The 18,885-nt window shown below is 43.9% G+C and overlaps 2 protein-coding genes across 6 annotated transcripts in view; one reads left to right on the top strand and one right to left on the bottom strand.

The window, feature by feature from the left end:
* Positions 1–18,885, bottom strand: part of MICOS10 (mitochondrial contact site and cristae organizing system subunit 10) — a 285,369-nt gene that overhangs the window by 136,553 nt on the left and 129,931 nt on the right. The window lies entirely within an intron of this gene.
* UBR4 (ubiquitin protein ligase E3 component n-recognin 4) overlaps positions 1–18,885 on the top strand; it is a 90,667-nt gene that overhangs the window by 8,279 nt on the left and 63,503 nt on the right. For all 5 annotated transcript variants that reach the window (XM_069874441.1, XM_069874440.1, XM_069874438.1 and 2 more), the window contains exons 9-39: positions 558–682; positions 909–968; positions 1,088–1,278; positions 1,775–1,874; positions 1,964–2,101; positions 2,575–2,692; positions 3,458–3,645; positions 4,189–4,348; positions 4,481–4,566; positions 5,756–5,925; positions 6,438–6,720; positions 7,358–7,490; positions 7,913–7,992; positions 8,629–8,757; positions 9,192–9,374; positions 9,590–9,712; positions 9,802–10,031; positions 10,660–10,784; positions 11,623–11,720; positions 11,850–12,007; positions 12,670–12,879; positions 13,889–13,990; positions 14,855–14,955; positions 15,147–15,345; positions 15,558–15,746; positions 16,012–16,075; positions 16,240–16,431; positions 17,040–17,110; positions 17,238–17,385; positions 17,891–18,118; positions 18,695–18,865. In XM_069874441.1, the coding sequence (XP_069730542.1) occupies positions 558–682; positions 909–968; positions 1,088–1,278; positions 1,775–1,874; positions 1,964–2,101; positions 2,575–2,692; positions 3,458–3,645; positions 4,189–4,348; positions 4,481–4,566; positions 5,756–5,925; positions 6,438–6,720; positions 7,358–7,490; positions 7,913–7,992; positions 8,629–8,757; positions 9,192–9,374; positions 9,590–9,712; positions 9,802–10,031; positions 10,660–10,784; positions 11,623–11,720; positions 11,850–12,007; positions 12,670–12,879; positions 13,889–13,990; positions 14,855–14,955; positions 15,147–15,345; positions 15,558–15,746; positions 16,012–16,075; positions 16,240–16,431; positions 17,040–17,110; positions 17,238–17,385; positions 17,891–18,118; positions 18,695–18,865 (4,553 nt within the window). The remainder of the gene's footprint in view (positions 1–557; positions 683–908; positions 969–1,087; positions 1,279–1,774; positions 1,875–1,963; positions 2,102–2,574; positions 2,693–3,457; positions 3,646–4,188; positions 4,349–4,480; positions 4,567–5,755; positions 5,926–6,437; positions 6,721–7,357; positions 7,491–7,912; positions 7,993–8,628; positions 8,758–9,191; positions 9,375–9,589; positions 9,713–9,801; positions 10,032–10,659; positions 10,785–11,622; positions 11,721–11,849; positions 12,008–12,669; positions 12,880–13,888; positions 13,991–14,854; positions 14,956–15,146; positions 15,346–15,557; positions 15,747–16,011; positions 16,076–16,239; positions 16,432–17,039; positions 17,111–17,237; positions 17,386–17,890; positions 18,119–18,694; positions 18,866–18,885) is intronic.

The raw sequence follows: 18,885 nt of genomic DNA, 5'->3' as shown, positions 1-18,885 counted from the left end.
GGTATGAGTAAGAATCTAGAGAGAGATGGCAACTGAGTATGAAGATTGAGTCATATAATCACAGAATGTCCTGAAGTGGGAAGGAACCCGCAAGGCTCATTGAGTCCAACTCCTGACCCGGCACAGGACATCCCAACCTTCACACCATGAGGCTGAGGGCATTGGACAAATGGTTCTGGAATATTATCAGGCTTGGCACCGTGACTGCTTCCCTTGGAGCTGTTCCAGTGCTCCATCACCCTCTGTATGGAGAATCTTTTCCTAATATTTGATCTAAATTAATTTAATAAACCTAATTCAACTTAAGATTGGATGGAATTACCTGGTAAAACACTTCCTCCTTTAATTGTCCTGGCATGTTTCTGTAAGACAAAACTTGTCTCTCTTAGGGTACTTCAGAAAGACTTTTTAACTTATCAGCTGTAATGTTGAATATTCCCAAATCTGTCATGTTTATGGGCGTGTTTGATGCTGCTTGTTTTAGTGTGATGAGCAGGAACATTGGGTCCTGAAATTGGCTCTCAATAACAATGTTCCTTCCACTTGTGTTCAAACAGGGGTGAGTGTGGCAACTTGCATGGCCATTCTGCACGTGGGGAGCACGCAACAGGTACGGACTGGGTCAACAAGTTCTAAAGAAGAAGACTATGAAAATGATGCTGCTACTATTGTACAGAAATGTGTAAGTAGTTGGGAGAGTGTGTGGTTTTTTTTCATTCTCGTGTGTAAAATTTGAAGTTATTTGGATTGCGAAAGTTATCTACTATTTCTAGGCATTAGACTTCCTGATAAATGGAGTGGTTGGTTGTAGAGGGCAAAATACAGTTACATTTGTCATTTTATAAGTGTGTGTAGTGTGTACTCAGTGGAACGCCAAAACGTTCCCATGATTTTGGATCTATTTGCAGCTTGAAATCTATGAAATGATCGGGCAAGCCATCAGCAATTCACGACGGGCAGGGGGTGAGGTAAGATCTGTGTCTTGGAAGCTGTTTCATTGTTCCTGTGCTGGTATATTTTCACATCTGGATTGATGCTATTTTGTCTATTTTTGGTGCTTCCCTCCCCTTCGCTTTTGGCACGGTAGCATTATCAGAACTTCCAGCTGCTCGGGGCTTGGTGTTTGCTCAACAGCCTCTTCCTCATCTTGAACCTCAGCCCCACAGCCTTGGCTGATAAGGGAAAGGAGAAGGATCCACTGGCTGCCCTTCGCGTCAGAGACATCATTGCTCGTACTAAGGAGGGTGTTGGGTCTCCCAAACTGGGACCTGGGAAAGGGTATGTAAATACGTTGCTGAGGTCATCATTATCCACATGTCTGACCGTGCCAGCAAGCAGCTGCTACATGATCTTGTTGGGCGCTTGAGATTTCATCACTGTTTGGAAGTCAAGTCTTAATTCTTCAAAAGAAGTCATCATCAGTTTAGCAAAACAGTCACTTCACTCAATTTAATATATATAGAATCATGGGATGGTTTAGGTTGGAAGGGAAAAGCCCATCCAGTCCCAACACCTGCCATGGGCAGGGATGCCTCCCACTGGATCAGGGGCTCCAAGCCCCATCCAACCTGGCCTTGAACCTCTCCAGGAATGGGGCACCTGCCACTGCTCTGGGCAACCTGGGCCAGGGCCTCCCTGCCCTCACAGCAAAATGTCTCTCCTCTTTCAGGTTAAAACCATTACCCCTCAATATAAGTAGGTAGTTTTAATAGTAAAACATACTTTTCTTCCCCCTTATGAAATTACATCGTGTCTTTTCTGTTTCTTTCTGTAGACATCAGGGGTTTGGTGTTCTGTCAGTGGTGCTGGCTAATCATGCCATCAAATTGCTGTCCTCGCTCTTTCAAGATCTGCAAGTGGAGGCCTTGCACAAGGTGTGTAGGTAGTACGTACACTCTTGTGGAATATTTTACCTTCTCCAGTGGAACACGCTTCAGTTTCTCTTTTTGATGTCATCCTGCAGGGCTGGGAGAGTGATGGGCCACCAGCAGTGCTGGATATCATGGCTCAAAGCACATCCATCCAGAGAATTCAGCGGCTGATAGATTCTGTACCCCTCACTAATCTGCTGCTGACACTGCTGTCTACTTCCTACAGAAAGGTAGGAACTGGCACACAGCAAGAGGATTTCTGTAGCTGAACTGCTCATGCCAAGTGTTATATACCTGGAAAATCCACACTTTACGAACTGTGACCATGCTTAGAAGAATTTGGCATTCTTCTTTCAGATGATATCAGCTGGGGCCTCTCTCTCTCCTCTTTTCAGAGATGTACATCTTACAAACTCAGTGGGGTTTATGAGTTTAGTGAGAAGATGAAAAGGCTTTATTCAACATGGATGCTTTTGTGCTGGAGCTGGTACTTGAGGTGTTGCTTACAAGCTTGGCATAGGTTTATTTTCAACCTTCTTGCATAATGTTTAATACAGCTTAAGGGCAAGAAGCCTTGAAAAACTGGTAATAAAATAATTGTGTTGGATTTGCTAGAAGGAAATTAAGATGAGTTATATACTCTAGTTCACGAATCTTGTCTTTGGTAAACCTAAATTTTAACTTGATCTGCTCTTCTTCCAAGGCTTGTGTCCTGCAGCGTCAGAGAAAGGGTTCCATGAGCAGTGATGCAAGTGCCTCCACTGATTCTAACACTTACTATGAGGATGATTTTAGCAGCACAGAGGAGGATAGCAGCCAAGGTAACAGAATTTGCAGCAAGCAACTTAAGTCAGGATTTTACACTGTCTTTCACAGTTAATGGAAACTTGGCTACTGGGCTCTTGCCCTCTTGGATTGGAATGTCATGTAATGCTGAAAATATGAAAGAGGTTGTAAGGTCTGTTTGGCAGAAGTAATGCTAACTGTACTCTTCTGTGTAAACTGAAGCCAGAGTGGCTGCAGTTGGGCAGAATTTGCTTCAGAGGATGTAGAAGTAATTCTTCTTGCAAAATCCTGCTGGAGTGCTGTAGAGTCATAGAACAGTTTGGGTTGGAAGGGACCTTAAAGCCCATCCAGTTCCAACTCCCGTGAGACAGGCGGGGACACTTCCCACTGACTCGGGTTGCTCCAAGCCCCATCCAACCTGGCCTTGAACACCTCCAGGGATGGGGCAGTCGCCACTTCTCTGGGCAAACCTGTTCCACTGCCTCACCACTCCCATTGTGAAGCAATTCCTCCTTCTGTCTAGTCTAAATCTGCCTCTCTCCAATTTATAGCCATTCCCCCTCTTCCTATCTCTCTGTACAAAGTCCCTCCCCAGCTCTTTTGTAGGCCCCCTTCAGGTACTGGAAGGTCACTAGAAGTTCTCTCAGAGAAGAGTGCTCAGCCTTGTGATTTGGAAAGGAAAAATGAAGACAGGAGATGCCGTAACTGTGTTCACTGAAACTTTTTCAGTCTTTTCTAAGCTGAGTATTTAGTGTAAGGTAGTTATTTATAATGCTGTGCTTTTGGTCGTTCTGCGTCAGATGATGACAGTGAGCCGATCCTCGGGCAGTGGTTTGAAGAGACAATCTCTCCGAGCAAAGAGAAAGTGGCCCCACCACCACCACCTCCACCACCGCCTTTGGAGAGCTCGCCTAGAGTGAAAAGCCCAAACAAACAGACTGCTGGAGAGAATGGGAACATACTGGCCAGCCGCAAGGATCCAGAATTGGTATGGGAAGTTCTTCAGGCTTAATGAAATCACTGATATGCTGTAGTGTTGTTTACTTGTCTGTGGGTAGCTGCATTGACAGACAACACAAATGTGGGATATTCTAAGTACGTTGTGGATGGAGAATCAATGACTGTCCTGGCTGCTAATAAAGAAAGTTTCTCTACTCTTCCCTCAGCAGGGACGTCCCTGTATTTGTTATTGCCAGGGTTACAGAGGGAGTGGGAAAATGAGGGCAGAACTGTAAGTGAAATGTCTCACAGGTAGAATTCTTTTAGCTCCAACTCCATTGGGTAAAGTAAAAAATAAATGCTGCATTTGAGAAGTCAGAGACTTGCAGCCTTTTCAAAGAGTTATGAAATTGTTCCTGGTAAAGAATAGAGTGCAATGAGGTGGATTGTAATGAGTAAACCTGCAGTCCACTGCTGGGGCTGGAGTTAAGGGACTTGATTTATTTTGCTGGTTGTTTAGTTTATGTTTAATGTTGTCTTACAGTCCCTCTGCTTTTCCTGCTTCTCCAGTGTCTTTCTCTTTCCTTTTCAGTTTTTGAGCCTAGCTTCAAACATTTTGAACTTTATCACTTCCTCTATGCTGAACTCGAGGAATAACTTTATTCGTAACTACCTGAGCGTGTCTCTCTCGGAGCAGCACATGGCCACACTGGCAAGCATCATCAAAGAGGTGGATAAGGATGGTCTTAAGGGTGAGTGAGCAGAACTTCTCTGTTAGAGAATGTGGGCTGTAGGATTTATAGGTGTGTATTTTCTTAGCTTCATGTGGAAATATTACATATACGAGAGCAGCAGTAGAAACCGGATTGATCCCTGTCTTACAGGCACGTCAGATGAGGAGTTTGCTGCTGCGTTGTATCACTTCAACCATTCTTTAGTGACCTCAGATCTTCAGTCTCCTGCCCTGCAGGTGAGTGTGATCGAATGTATAAATAAAACAAGGACTGCTGGTGTCTCTACATAGACTCCTCACACCTAGAGTAGAGTGTTGATGGTTCTGTTTGGCCCTGGAGTATGTTCTTTTCCAAACAGAGCTTGGAATACATTTGATCCAGTGAGTTGGATGACCTTTGCAGTTATCTAGAGCAAAACACTGTGCAGAGTGTAAACTTCACATCTTAGAGTTCAGATTAATCCAGTGAACTTTGAAGATGATGAAAGCTGAAAAGGAAATGAGTTTGAATATTTTGTTTTGAAGAATTGCCTCTGTCCATATGTTTATCAAGAGACATGCATGCAGATGTGCTTTGCTGTCAGGACTGATGCCAAAAGGTCTTACGATTCTCTCAGGAGAGAATCAATCCTTCTGCTTTTATGTGCTAACTTTGTAGCCTCTAGGTTTCTTTGCTAGGTCATTGGCTAACACAGTTAACAGTATACGTGTTGGTTATTAATCTGCTTACCAGTCAGAGAAATCAGTTGCTATATTTGCGTTGACTGTATTCTACTGTATTCAAAACACTCTGTTGGATTTTTCTTTAAAGCAATTGGCTTTTCAGAAATCTCCCTTTCTGCTATATTTGAAAAGAAGTAAGAATTACTGTGGTTGGTCAAAGGGGTCACCCTCCAATTTCATACATTCTGAACATAGTGGCATAATCTCTCTTGCTGTGATATTGCAGTAGATGAGTAGAGCTCATAAATGCTATTTTTTAAGCTGAAAGAGGGGAGATTGAGAGGAGATCTTAGGGAGAAATGTTTTGCTGTGAGGCTGCCCAGAGCAGTGGTGGCTGCCCCATCCCTGAAGGTGTTCAAGGCCAGGTTGGATGGGACTTTGAGCAACCTGATCCGGTGGGAGGTGTCCCTGCCTATCACATGGGGGTTAAACTGGATGGGCTTTGAGGTCCCTTCCGACCCAACCCATTCTATGATTCTATGATTTTTTCTGCATTAGTGTTGCAGTTGAAGTTTCGTTTTGTTTTAGGTGGCAACATGAGTGTCCCTCAGTAGCTATGCCATATATTGAAATAGGAGCGATATTGCAACCTTACAAGCTCTGAGAGCCATAATTGTTGTTGTCATCTGTACGTTCAGATCATGCTTTTAATTAAAGCGTTAGGCAGGATTTGCCTCTCCAAGAAGCCTCTCTTTTGTTTCAGAACACACTACTTCAGCAGCTGGGGGTTGCCCCTTTTTCTGAAGGTCCGTGGCCTCTCTACATCCACCCTCAAAGTTTGTCTGTGCTCTCACGACTTCTCCTGATTTGGCAGCATAAAGCCACTGCCCAGGGAGATCCAGATGTTCCAGAATGCCTTAAAGTTTGGGAAAGGTGAGATGATTTTTTGTTAAGCTGGATGTCAGTTGTCTCTTACCTCTCTGATTTTCTACCAAGTCAAAATCCTCTGGGACCAGCGTGACAAGTGAGTGTGTTCTTTGAGTGGTGATGATGTGTGGTGCTCAGAGGAGCAGGGATTCTGTCCTCTGTGTTGCTGAAGTCTTTCACCTGGAGTGTAGGAAATGAAACCTAGAATCAGGATTTAAGTGGTTGGAGGCTGAATTCCTTACAGCAATACTGGTTATGAAAAGGGAAGGCGAATGTCTTCTTTCTGCAGGTTTCTGATAAGTTCTGTTATGATAGTACCAAGATTTTTCCTCTCTGTACCATTACGTGAATTCCAGTACTTAACATAGTGAATAATTTGTGAAATTGCTGGTATTGGAAGAATAAGTAGAAAAATATGTTACAGACAATGTTCTCTAACCTCTAGTTAAAGCAATTTTTGAAGAGGGATCTAAGCAAGGAACAGAGTAAACTTTATAAACTTCCTCTCCTGTTGTCAGGTTTGTGGGCACACTGAAGCAAAACGCCTTGCAGGGGACTCTTCCCGGTGACACAGAAGATCTGAATGTTGAACATCTCCAGCTGCTGCTGCTGATTTTTCACAATTTCTCGGAGAGGGGCCGCAGATCCATCATGGTGCTCTGTATCCAGACAATTGTGGAGCTGACAGCAAACATGGATACCCAGCAGTGTTCTGTGCCACTTATTGTGGCTCGTCTGCTCTTGGTGTTTGACTACCTGTTGCATCAGTATTCCAAGGCCCCCATGTACCTATTTGAGCAGGTAATGTTTTGACATCAGGTTTGGGATGTCTAACCAGCTGCCCAGCAGTAATCTCTTTAACAGGCGTCATTTGATGTGTTCTGTTCTCTTTGTGGCCTTTGAGTACGTGAATTTTCGTGTTGTTACTAACCTTTGGAAGTACAATGCATGACTACAGGTGCTGATCCCTAGTGGCAGGTTCAGTTTGAGTGTAAATTCCTTGTGTAAGGACTGTCCTAATAAATCCTGATGAGGCAGGTTGAATACGCCACCTTGTCTTTCAAAACCTTGAGTGTTTGGGTATTTAGGCACCACTTCATAAATACCTCCTCTACTGAGCAGAGGCTTTAGCTCTACTGAGTGGGGCTTTAGCTTGGCCCTGCTGAGCTTTTTGGCGTTGTTCTCTTTAATGGATGTGTTTTGGATGTGGACTTCTCAGTTGTTGGAAGCTTGACCATTGATTTAACCAGCTCACTCCAGAATAAAAATTGTCAGAGAGAGTCCAGGGCTTCCCTCGGAAGCAGGGAGTGGTGCTGTTCTAGCAACAGGGCTGTTAGTGTTTTATGGCTCTCTTCCTGTTGTTGGTAATGGTGTTTTCCCCCTGTCCCTTATGATAAGGATGCCATGGTTGGGTTTTTTTCCTTTGTTTTTAACTTAGGTGCAATATAATTTGCTGACTCCCCCCATCGGCTGGGTGAGCGGATCCCAGGACAGTGGCAGACGAACATCTGCGCCCCTTTATCATGGGTTTAAAGAAGTGGAAGAAAACTGGACCAAGCACTGCTCATCAGGTAAGAAAGAGCACATCAGGAGTTTTTCATTCCAAGATTTGCTTTTACAATTGAATGAGGGCCTTTCCTGAGCCCAGGTGTGGAACCTCGTTTCTTCTTTCAATGGACATAGTTACAAGAAATAAAAATGCAAGTAATAATGCTAGGAAAGTTTTATTAAACAAAATTATTGTCATCTAGGAGTGTGCTACAAGTAATTCAAACTAAGTATGTATTTATTGAGCCAGGATTGTAGGAGTAGGAAAGCCTTGGCTACATATGCTGTAGGTTTGAGCACGTGTAATGCCTGATGGAGCTGGCTTAGTAGAATCTGGCAGCGGTTTTAAAATGTGAAAGATCATGGGGATGGAGGAGAGAGGATCACAGAGTACTGCCTCATTAAACCATCGCTTTAAATGTTATTCTCTGTCCTCACATTCCAGACGCAGTTCCACAGCCCAGGTTCTACTGCATCCTGTCTCTGGAAGCTTCTGAAGATGATCTGAACCGTCTCGATAGCATGGTACTGGGATTTTGGTTCTAAAGACCTCTCCATAAGCCTTGAGAGAGCTGTGTTGAATTTTCAGGTGCCAGGGAAAATAGGCAAGAAGGAAAGACTTGATGGAGCAGCTAGAACAGAAATATTTCACCACGTGGAGAAAAGAATAGGGGCTGAATAATATAATGGGGGATTCCTTTCTGTGCCTAATTACACGTCAGGGACGTCAGCATGCAGAGACCTATGAAGATGTGTTGGACTACTGGTAGTAATGGTCGTGATTCTTGTATGTATGCAACAACAGAGAGCCCTGTCGTAACCACACTTACTTTTCAGTGCTGCTGAAATGTCCCAGGCAGACACATGGCATTAACTCTAACCATCATTTCTCATCGTATTGCTTCATGTCCTTCCTGAATTTTGTTTCCTCATTACATTTGTTGTCATTGCGGCTGTGGGCTCCCTTCACGCCTGCTCCCTTATAGCCAGTTAATTGGAACTCTGACTGGAGAGAGAAATAACCGGTAGAACTCACTTCCTGAAGGTTTATTTGGTTTGGTCTGTGGGTCTTCTGGGTGCTTAAGATAAGAGCCTGGCTGAATATAAATGCAGAGCTGTGTGATTTGTGAGGCACTGATCCTGGCTCGTCATTTCTTCCAGGTTTGTGAGGTCCTTTTCTCCAGGACTCTGAAGTACGATGAGCTTTACGCTGCCCTGACCTCACTCCTAGCAGCTGGGTCGCAGTTCGATACACTAAGGAGGAAAGAGAACAAAAATGTCACTGCACTGGTAAGGCTGTGTTGTCTATGTTGAGGAACAACAAGTTTTCAAACTTCGCATTTTCAAGCAAAGTGTTTAACCAGGTATTCTGGGCAGTGGTTGAAGTAATGAGGAGCTTAATAATCCCATAGCTACTGTCAGTGTTTGTGGTGATGGCACATGTCATATGAGTTTTTAATTCATAACATTTTTCAGGCTTGTTGTGTGTGCCTGGTAATGCCAGGAGGTCTGGGTAGAATGTGATGAAGCAGAAAAAAATGGTGTAATCTTTCTTTTTTCCTTTCTCACTTCTCTTTGTTGCATAATTTGTTGTATGATGTGACAGAAAGAGCATGTGTTCACACCTACAGGAGTCGAGAGTCTCTGATGAGATAATTTCAGTAGCTGGAGTGGTTGAAACTGCAACCTTCCTTTATTAATTTGTCCACCTGTCCTTTTTTTAGGAAGCCTGTGCTCTTCAGTACTACTTCTTGATACTGTGGCGGATACTTGGGATTTTGCCTCCATCCAAAAACTACATGAATCAATTGGCTACAAATACACCAGAGATGAGTGAATGTGACATTTTACACACACTGCGCTGGTCTTCCCGCCTGCGAATCTCATCTTACGTCACGTGGATCAAGGTACAGCCTCATTGTTATAGGGGTGTTTTGTAATGATGTTGACAGTAAGAATGTTAGTCTTCATGCTGGCTCCATGTGGGGTATGTTTTGTGGGCGTGGTGGTGAGAAATGGGAACGTGTGTCCGTGTTTTGTCAAGTGTTGTAGTCTGGTAGTTGGGAGAGTGGTTAATTACAGAGCACTTCTGAAGCGGGACGGGTCTCTTTGACATCTGTAGGATCACCTTAGCAAGCAGGGCATGAAAGCTGACCATGCCGCTTCTCTCATTGAACTGGCCACCAGCAAGTGCAGCTCTGTGAAGTACGATGTGGAAATAGCAGAGGAATACTTTGCTCGACAGGTAAGCTGGTGTGAATGCGATTGTGCATACGGAGCTTCTGACTTTGTGGAATGATTTGCACTTACTGTTCCATCTCTTTGTATTTTAAGATATCTTCTTTCTGTGGCGTTGACTGCAGAACTATTCTCCAGCTGCATGAAGTTCCCAGTTTACAGTCCATTTACACCCTTGATGCTGCCATTTCCAAGATCCAGGTTTCTCTGGATGAGCACTTTTCCAAGTTAGCCGCAGAAACTGATCCACACAAGTCTTCAGAGATCACCAAAAACCTCCTACCTGCTACGCTACAGCTCATTGACACGTATGCTACGTTTACCAGGTACAGTCCTTGGGATCGCTGGTAGGATATACTACTTCCTTCTGTGCTTAGGGCTTTGTGCATTTTGTTCGTTGGTAGAGGTAGGTGCCTTTTTTTATAGTCTAGTATTACTCTGACTTCTGTCCTTAGTGTCTGTTGTTTTAAAGGAAGAATAAAAAATAGCTTCTCATGCCATGTACATGAAGTTGTTGTTTCCAAGTAGCCTCCTGGTCTGATGTCAAGGCTTTCTTGCAAGCTTGCAAAGCCAGCTTTTCCTCTAAAGATGAAATCTCCTCTTACTGCTGGCTAGGACAGTGCTGCTTAAGGTCATTTCACTGCAGTAATATTGAGACTATTAGACCATGAAGAAAGAGAGGGGGTTTAATTTATACATAAGGAGTCTGAAGTGTTCTAAACTTCTGTTAGAACTTAGGTAGAAGAAAGCAAGAGTAAATTGGCGTTTTCTTTTGAATGGGCACTTTACCTGATAAGTAGCTTAGAGGAGATAAAACCCACAACTCCCTGAGCGTACAACACAAAGTGTGGGGCAGGATTTCAGAGGTTTCCTTTATCTGTCACTACATTGACACGCCTAGTTTTGCAGTGCAGAGCTGTTTCCTGAAGTGAATCCTTTCCATCCTGACTGCAGATCTTACTTGCTGCGGAGCCTCTCTGAAGAGGGCTCCGCTGAGAACAAACCTTCCGAGGAGAAGCTCCGAGGTTATGCTGCTGTCCTGGCCATTGGATCCAGCCGCTGCAAGTCTAATACGCTAGGTGAGGGTGCTGCTTAGTTCATATTTCCTTCTCTGTAGAAGTGAAGCTTTCTGCAATGCTGACAATATTCATTTCAACGCTGTATGCTGGCTGTGTTCTCAACTACCTTGTTCTAATGAGTACATCACCCTGTCGAGGGAATGGCAGGAAGATGCCAGGGGAGGGTTAGGGTGGACATTAGGAGAGGTTCTTCATACAGAGGGTGATGGAGCACTGGAACAGCTCCCAGGGCAGCAGTCACAGCACCAAGCCTGACAATATTCCAGAAGCATTTGGCCCACGCCCTCAGCCCCACAGTACGAATGTTGGGGTGTCCTGTGCCGGGTCAGGAGTTGGACTCGATGACCCTTGCGGGTTCCTTCCCACTCAGGACATTCTGTGATTCTGTCAGCAACAGACTGGGAAGTCTTTTCCTTTTATTATCATAACAACTGAAAAAATTGGGCAAACCTTGAGAGACCACCTGCTTCGTGGGCTTATCTTGGCTATTGGAATGCTTTTGCAACGATGTTGGTTCTCTGGTGGCGTAGGGAATGTCATAGTAAGAGGAATGAATTGAAAAAAGATGATATGTTGAAGACAGCTGCAAATTAGTATTTTCGTTATGTTTTCTCTTGTTTTAATAAAGTGAAGGAATCTGGGAAACTTGCAAACTTTAGGGATAATTTTGACTCGTAGACAAGTGTGAAACCAGCCCTCAGTAGAATTGCAGCTCAACTTGGCTACAGTTGTGTCTTCACCAAAGGATCTAGTTTTAAATAGTGTTGTAGAAGCAATTCTGGTTTTCAACAGGAGCCATGTAATGACTCAACGACTTATGATTCTGTATTAATTGCAGGCCCAACACTTGTTCAAAACTTGCCCTCGAGTGTGCAGGCTTTATGTGAATCATGGAACAACATTCATACAAATGAGTTCCCAAACATTGGCTCCTGGGTGAGTCCGGCCTCATGGATTGATCTGCTCTGATCTCAGCTCTGTAAATTGCTGGGAACGGCAGGCAATGTATCTTTCTGTTAAAGATAAATGGTTCTGATTTTTATGCATATGTGTCTCAATCCTTAGCGCAATGCCTTTGCGAATGACACCATCCCTGCGGAAAGCTACATAAGTGCAGTTCAGGCCGCCCACCTCGGTACTCTCTGCAGCCAAAGCCTGCCTCTTGCGGCTTCCCTCAAGCACACCCTTCTCTCCCTGGTGAGACTCACTGGGGACCTCATTGTGTAAGTGCTGCAGTTTGTTGCATCCTTGTCATGTAGATTTGTCTGCTCTTCTGAATGTCTGTCTTCATCAGAGTGCTCAGGGGGCAGAACTTGGAGCTCCGGTTTGAATTAAGCCTTGAATGGAGTCACTTGCAGTGTGCAATTCTGAGTTCTAAATGAATGCGGAACAGCCTTTCTGTCCTGATCTGATCTCTCTAAAAGTCAGACTCCCCGAGAGCAATGTTGGTCTTGAAAACACTGAGATATAAACTGAGGCTAATTCATTTCTGCTTTGATTTCGTTCACTCCTATGATGTTTGGAAGTAAAAAGAAGTGAAATGACAGAATTATTTTTCACTCAGTTACTTACTCTAAGATATTGGGGAACAAAGAAGTAGTTGACAATGTAAACAAGCCCAAAAGCCATTCTATGTGATCGTCACATGACTAGGAAATTGTAGGTGTCTATGTGCAAAAGTAACAGGTAGAGTTTCCAAATGAGAACATTTTTACAGAGAGAAAAAGTGGCTGGGTCTGTGTGTTCATCCTGGCTTTCTAGAAAGAGTTTTTATCACAGGCTTCCATCCACACGTGTGCCTTACTCGTGTGACTTCTGGTGTATCCAGTGTGTTGTTCTCTGATACATCATACAGAGAATGAACTCGTTTTCTTTTCTCTTCAAGCTGGTCAGATGATTTGAACCCACCGCAGGTGATTCATTCCCTATTGCCCCTCCTTTTGGAGACCAGCACAGAGAGCGTGGCAGAGATGAGCAGCAACAACCTGGAACGGATCTTGGGCCCTGCGGAATCTGATGAATTCCTGGCACGTGTTTACGAGAAACTGATCACAGGATGCTATAACGTTCTGGCCTGTCACTCCGATCCGAACAGGTAGTTGGGCTGTGTGTTCTGTAGTTCTCTCCAAGGAAGGCTGTGCACAAAGAATTACTACAGTATGTTTAAACGTCATCATTGCTTCTTGGAACAGCATATCAGAAGGGTGAAAAATCAGCTTATCTTTATCTGTTGCAGACTTCTATATTTGTAGACTAAAAATATGAGGTATTTTATTCACGTTACCAGAAGTTTCAGCGCTGCCATTCAGGCAGTGTGGATTTTAATCATCTCTTGTAACTCTGGATGGAACATTTATGTATCTGAGTAGGTTTTTATTTAAGCAAATAGAAAATTATGTAAATACAAGCACAAAATGAAAGCTGAAGATGCCGACCTAACTTGCCTTATTTTCCTTTGTCTCCATTCTTGCCGTTTGTAAGGATGGCTAATCCTAGCTTTATCACAGCAAACTACCCAGATTTGAGCTTCCCACACGATTCCTGTGTGGAGAGAGGGAATAAGCTTGATGCACGAGTGGTGATTCTATCCATCTGAAACATAAAACCATTAGGCATGATGATGTTGCATCTTTTAACACTGATCCTCTCTGGATGGGAGGTATTCAGAGGGAGATCTGCACCTTCTGGTAGGGAACGTAGACATAATTGGATTTTACTTGCAGGGTGCATTGTGGAGTGGGGCTGATCACAGGAGAGAATGGGGAGGAGTAACACTAAAAGAGACTTAGAGTAAAAGGGACAGCCGTTTAGAAGAATTTGCAATGCGAGGAGTGTGAAAGGTCTGGATTATTCTAGGTTTCTGGCTGTGTGACTTGCTTGCAGCACCATGTGCAACTTCTTTTGTGAACATTTGATAGATTTGATGGGGTTTGTGTGTTCTTATTCATTGATTATTTTTCTTCCGTCTCTTGGAAGGAGAGCTGCATTCAGCTAGTGGGAAATTCATTAGACCTGTGTTAGCAAAACTGGTCACTTCTTCGCTCTCAGAATTGTTGAAATTGCTCTTGTATCTTCGTATTTAATATGTGTCTTTTGATCTTCAGTGGCTTGGATGAGTCCATCTTGGAGGAATGTTTGCAGCATCTGGAGAAACAGCTGGAGAGCAGCCAGGCCCGAAAAGCCATGGAGGAATTCTTTTCAGAAAGGTGAGGTCATCCTCAAATTGTAGGCCAAGGACTTTATTTCTTTTTGTTTTTCTTCATACCTTGTCACTGTCAACACTGAAGTGATCTTAATGCCATTGCAGGGGAAGAGGCAGAACCGTGCAAGGATAGGATAACCTTCAAGCAGCGCAGGAGGGTGTGGAAAGACTTTCTGTGTGGGAGAGGACCTAGGTCTTTGTCCCTCCAAGTAAAACATTCAGCAAGCTCTAATAGTGGTTGGCAATGGGGAATCTTGCCAGATAGTGGTCTTGTCAAAGACGTCGTGAGGAGGTTTTTGAGAGATCCTAGTTTGTAAGGCAGTTGCAGAATCCTAAGTTCTCCTCGCGGTAATAGGTTGATATTTCTAAGGGTGGAGGTGGAGTGTTGGCCTGACCTAGAATTGTGGTGAAACAGCACAGCATAAGATTGTTGTGAAGCGATAGGAAGGTGAACTAGAGGAAAGATTTTCTCTGCTAGAAAGTCAAACATTGTCTGGTTTTGGTCTCTACTTGTCCAGCAGTTCAAAACTGAAAGCAGCCTGGTAGCTGGCTGTTGTGTTTTGTTAACATGGAAGGGAAAAATAGGCAAGAAAACTGTGAATTTTAGTTTGAAACCTGATATAGACCCTGTTTTGACTTGATGTGTGGAGAACACTGATGTGCTGCTCGGGAGCTCACGAGATTTACAGGTTTAGTCTGAGCCAAGAGTTTGCACTTTGTCTGAGAGTAATTACTGTGGCTTGGCTGCTGTGCAGTGTTATACAAACTATTACCAACCTTAAGTGTGAGTGCAGATAATGCAGTGCGAATGAAGAAAAGGAACGGGTCATCTTTTACAAAGCCGACTTAATTTCCTCCCTCCATATAGTGGAGAACTGGTGCAGATCATGATGGCGACGGCCAATGAAAACCTCTCTGCAAAGTTCTGTAACAGAGTGCTGAAGTTCTTCACCAAGCTCTTCCAGCTAAGTAAGTGTTCAGTCTCTCCTGTCCTCCCTTTGCCCACCTTATTCTTTTCCTATATTGGGCTGCAGTGTGAAGGTGCATGGAAGAAAAGCTGTGAAAGGAAGGGGAGTGACAGATTCGCACTGTTAATGGAAAGCCATCTCCAAAGGCGTTCACTGTAGTATCTGTCACTCACTGGCCATTCTCTCCACCAGCTGAGAAGAGTCCCAACCCCAGCCTGTTGCGACTTTGTGGTTCTTTGGCTCAGCTGGCTTGCGTGGAGCCTGTCCGGCTCCAGGCCTGGTTAACCAGGATGACCATGTCCCCGCCCAAAGATTCCGACCAGCTGGACGTTGTGCAAGAGAACAGGCAGCTGCTGCAACTCTTGACAACTTACATTGTTCGGGAAAACAGGTAACATACAGCCTTTGTAATTTCTTTTGTGTGCTCTTCATTTCTTTTGTTCTCTGGATGTGCAAATTACTCTTGAATTGCTGATGACTTCTTCATGTCAGCCCTCAGTTGGAGGGATGGTGCATGGTTGTTGCCCTAAAGGCATCAGTGTGGGGCTGAGCTGTATTTCTGCGGCTTGTGTACCTTTCTGAACCTTTCCTCTCTTTGTTCAGCCAAGTCGGAGAAGGTGTGTGCACTGTTCTGCTGAGTACTCTTATCCCAATGGCAACAGAAATGTTAGCCAACGGTGATGGCACAGGCTTTCCTGAGCTGATGGTTGTGATGGCAACTTTGGCAAGTGCAGGACAAGGTGCAGGACACCTCCAGCTTCATGGTGCTGCTGTCGACTGGCTGGGCAGATGGTAAGAGCAAACTGTGTGCTGCCCTTTGTTCGTTCATAGCACTTAGATTTTTTTCCCTCCATACCTGTTAATTTGGGGACAGAAGTTCATGTTTATTGATACGCTCTCATTTTTTTTGTTGTTTGGCATATAAATTGTCTGAGAGACAATCTATGCTCCCCTATTAAGAGAAACTGTGTGCTTTCTTCGTCTTTTCCACTCTTGATGAATTAATTATTATATTTGTAAGTTTTCTGTTGCTGATCTTCACCGTTTTGTGTTTCAGCAAGAAATACCTGTCTCAAAAGAATGTGGTAGAAAAAATGAATGCAAACGTCATGCAGGGGAAGGTAAGACATGGCGATGGCTTAACTTGCAGGAATAAGGCTCAGGCACAAGCTGTATCGGTTGCGTAATGGGAGTTTTAAGGCAGTTTGGTCAGGGGAACTGTTGTATTTTGTTATATTCGCAGCTATTTTGGGATCTCAGTGTTGCCTCTCATTTTCATTCGTAGCACGTGACTATCCTGGAGTGCACGTGCCATATTGTCTCTTACCTGGCCGATGTCACTAATGCGCTGAGCCAGACCAGTGGCCAGGGACCGAGCCATCTTTCTGTCGACGGAGAGGAACGGGCCATCGAGGTGGATTCAGACTGGGTGGAAGAGCTGGCAGTGGAGGAGGAGGACTCGCAGGCTGAAGATTCGGTAAGCGATAGTCGCTGTTAATGCTGCAAATGAGATGAAGATTTATTTTGAAGCTTCCAAATCAGAATTACTCAGGTTATAAAGACTTGTTGTTGTTTATTCCTAATGTGAGACTGAGTGAAGAACCATGATTGTCAGATCTGGGAGAGAATCTCTGTCATTCCTGTGTGGATCTGTTGAATCTGTTATGTGAACAAAAGTTTGAAGTTGTGATCTTAGAAAACAAAAATTAAGAAATGGAATGAGGTGGATTTATTCATACTGGTCTGATTGTCAGTTAATAGGTTTTATATCAACAAGCAACTTAGATTAGGCTTTTAACTGCTGTTGGATAAGGAAAAAACCTGTTGTTAATGCACTCTTTAAAATTTGTCATCCCAATATACCATTCTTGTTACTGTTTCCTTTTTTTTGATTCACTCTTGAGCTGTTATAAAACGTCATAATCTCCTTTTCTGTGTAGCTCCATAGTAGCTACCACCTTTAGCTGGGTGGTGCTAAAATTTGTTATTCTTAAAATGCACATTTAGAGGAACGTGTTCTCTACCACGTGCCTTCACTGTAGTCGCAGTTAGAACACCTTTCTAAACCAGCTTTCTTCCTGGCAGGATGAAGATTCTCTCTGTAATAAGCTCTGTACCTTCACCATCACACAGAAAGAATTCATGAATCAGCATTGGTAAGAGTCTCACACTCCTATTCAGATTTTCAGCCTGATATTTCTGGCCACTTAGAAGGAGACCAATGTGGTTTCCAAGCCTTCCCAAGGCATTGTGTTTTATAACTCATCTGGTTTATTTGTGCAGGTATCACTGCCACACTTGCAAGATGGTTGACGGGGTTGGCGTTTGCACAGTTTGTGCTAAAGTTTGTCACAAGGATCATGAGATTTCTTATGCCAAGTACGGATCCTTCTTCTGTGACTGTGGAGCCAAGGAGGATGGCAGCTGCCTGGTAAAGTGTCTTCATATCAGCATACAAGTTCTTTTTTAAAGTGTTGTGCAGAGGTTTCTTCTCTGTGATGTTATGTTGTGATATGAGTGCATATGAGTCCTAAGAGTTGAATTCCTTGGCTTTGCAATGAACCCTCCTAATTTGCAGCTTTCTGATGATTTAATTTTTCCACCAAAGAAGCAAGTCTTTGTCCTAGTTATTCCTGGATTTCCACTTACCTTTACCGGATTTGAATGTTACCCTAAGCAATCCAGCAGTCAGATACCACCTTTTCCCATGTTTTCCATGAGCAGCAAATAAAGTAACTTAAATATGGAAATTCTTCTTCCACTTGAGTGGAGCATGATATGCAGGATACTGTTGTATAACTCTAAAATCCCGTTTTATGAGAGTTGCACTCTATTTAAAATGGCATTAATCTTGCTGCTATTACAATCTGCATTCATTTTGTGAATGGTAAAATTCAGTCTGGTCTGGGCTTTTAACATTGCTGTGTTGTTCCCAGGCTTTGGTGAAGAGAACTCCCAGCAGTGGGATGAGCTCTACCATGAAAGAATCCGCCTTCCAGAGCGAGCCCAGGGTGCCTGAGAGTGTCATTCGACATGCAAGCACCTCTCCTGCAGAGAAAGCCAAGGTCACCATCAGTGAGGGGAAGGGCCCTGATGAGGAGAAACCCAAGAAGAGCAGCCTGTGTAGGAATGTTGAGGGCTGTCGAGAGGAATTGCAGTCCCAGGTATAATTATCACCTAACTGATAAAAAGGCAGATGATTAATGATGATGATCTTAGGGAGGCTTTGTTGGTTATCAGCCAAGTTGCTTCATTTTGGGGTTTTTCAGCCTGGAGAAGAAAAGGCTCTGGGGGGGACCTTAGAGCAGCTTCCAATATGGAAAGGGGCTCCGAGAAAGCTGGGGAGGGACAAGGGCATGGAGTGATAGGACGAGGGGGAATGGATTTCAATTGGAGAGGAAGAAATTCTTCATGATGAGGATGCGAAGGCCCTGGCCCAGGTTGCCCAGAGCAGTGGTGGCTGCCCCATCCCTGGAGATGTTCAAGGCCAGGTTTGATGGGACTTGGAGCAACCGGATCCAGTGAGGAGGTGTCCCTGCCCATGGCAGGGGGTTGGAACTGGGTAGGTTTTATGGTCCCTTCCAACCAAACCATTCTATGATTCTGTAATTTTTATGCTCTTCTTTGTGATATGATCATAAAAGTGGCATCGGGCTTTAAAAATTGATTGACTTGAGTCTCATGTGAAGATTCCCAACAGGAATATATTGTGCCTCACTTGCCATATCTGTTTCTTATAGGCCAACTTCTCCTTTGCACCTCTGGTGCTGGAGATGCTGAATTTTCTGATGGATGCCATTCAGATAAACTTCCAGCAAGCTTCAGCCATGGGGAGCAGCAGTCGTGCACAGCAAGCTCTAAATGAGCTGCACACTTTGGATAAGTCAGTGGAAATGACAGATCAGTTAATGGTATGATGCTAAAGGAGTTA

The sequence above is a fragment of the Phaenicophaeus curvirostris genome, chromosome 22, assembly GCF_032191515.1.
Source record: "Phaenicophaeus curvirostris isolate KB17595 chromosome 22, BPBGC_Pcur_1.0, whole genome shotgun sequence".
NCBI classification, from domain to species: Eukaryota; Metazoa; Chordata; class Aves; order Cuculiformes; family Cuculidae; genus Phaenicophaeus; species Phaenicophaeus curvirostris.
This window is presented reverse-complemented; position numbering and strand designations above follow the sequence as displayed.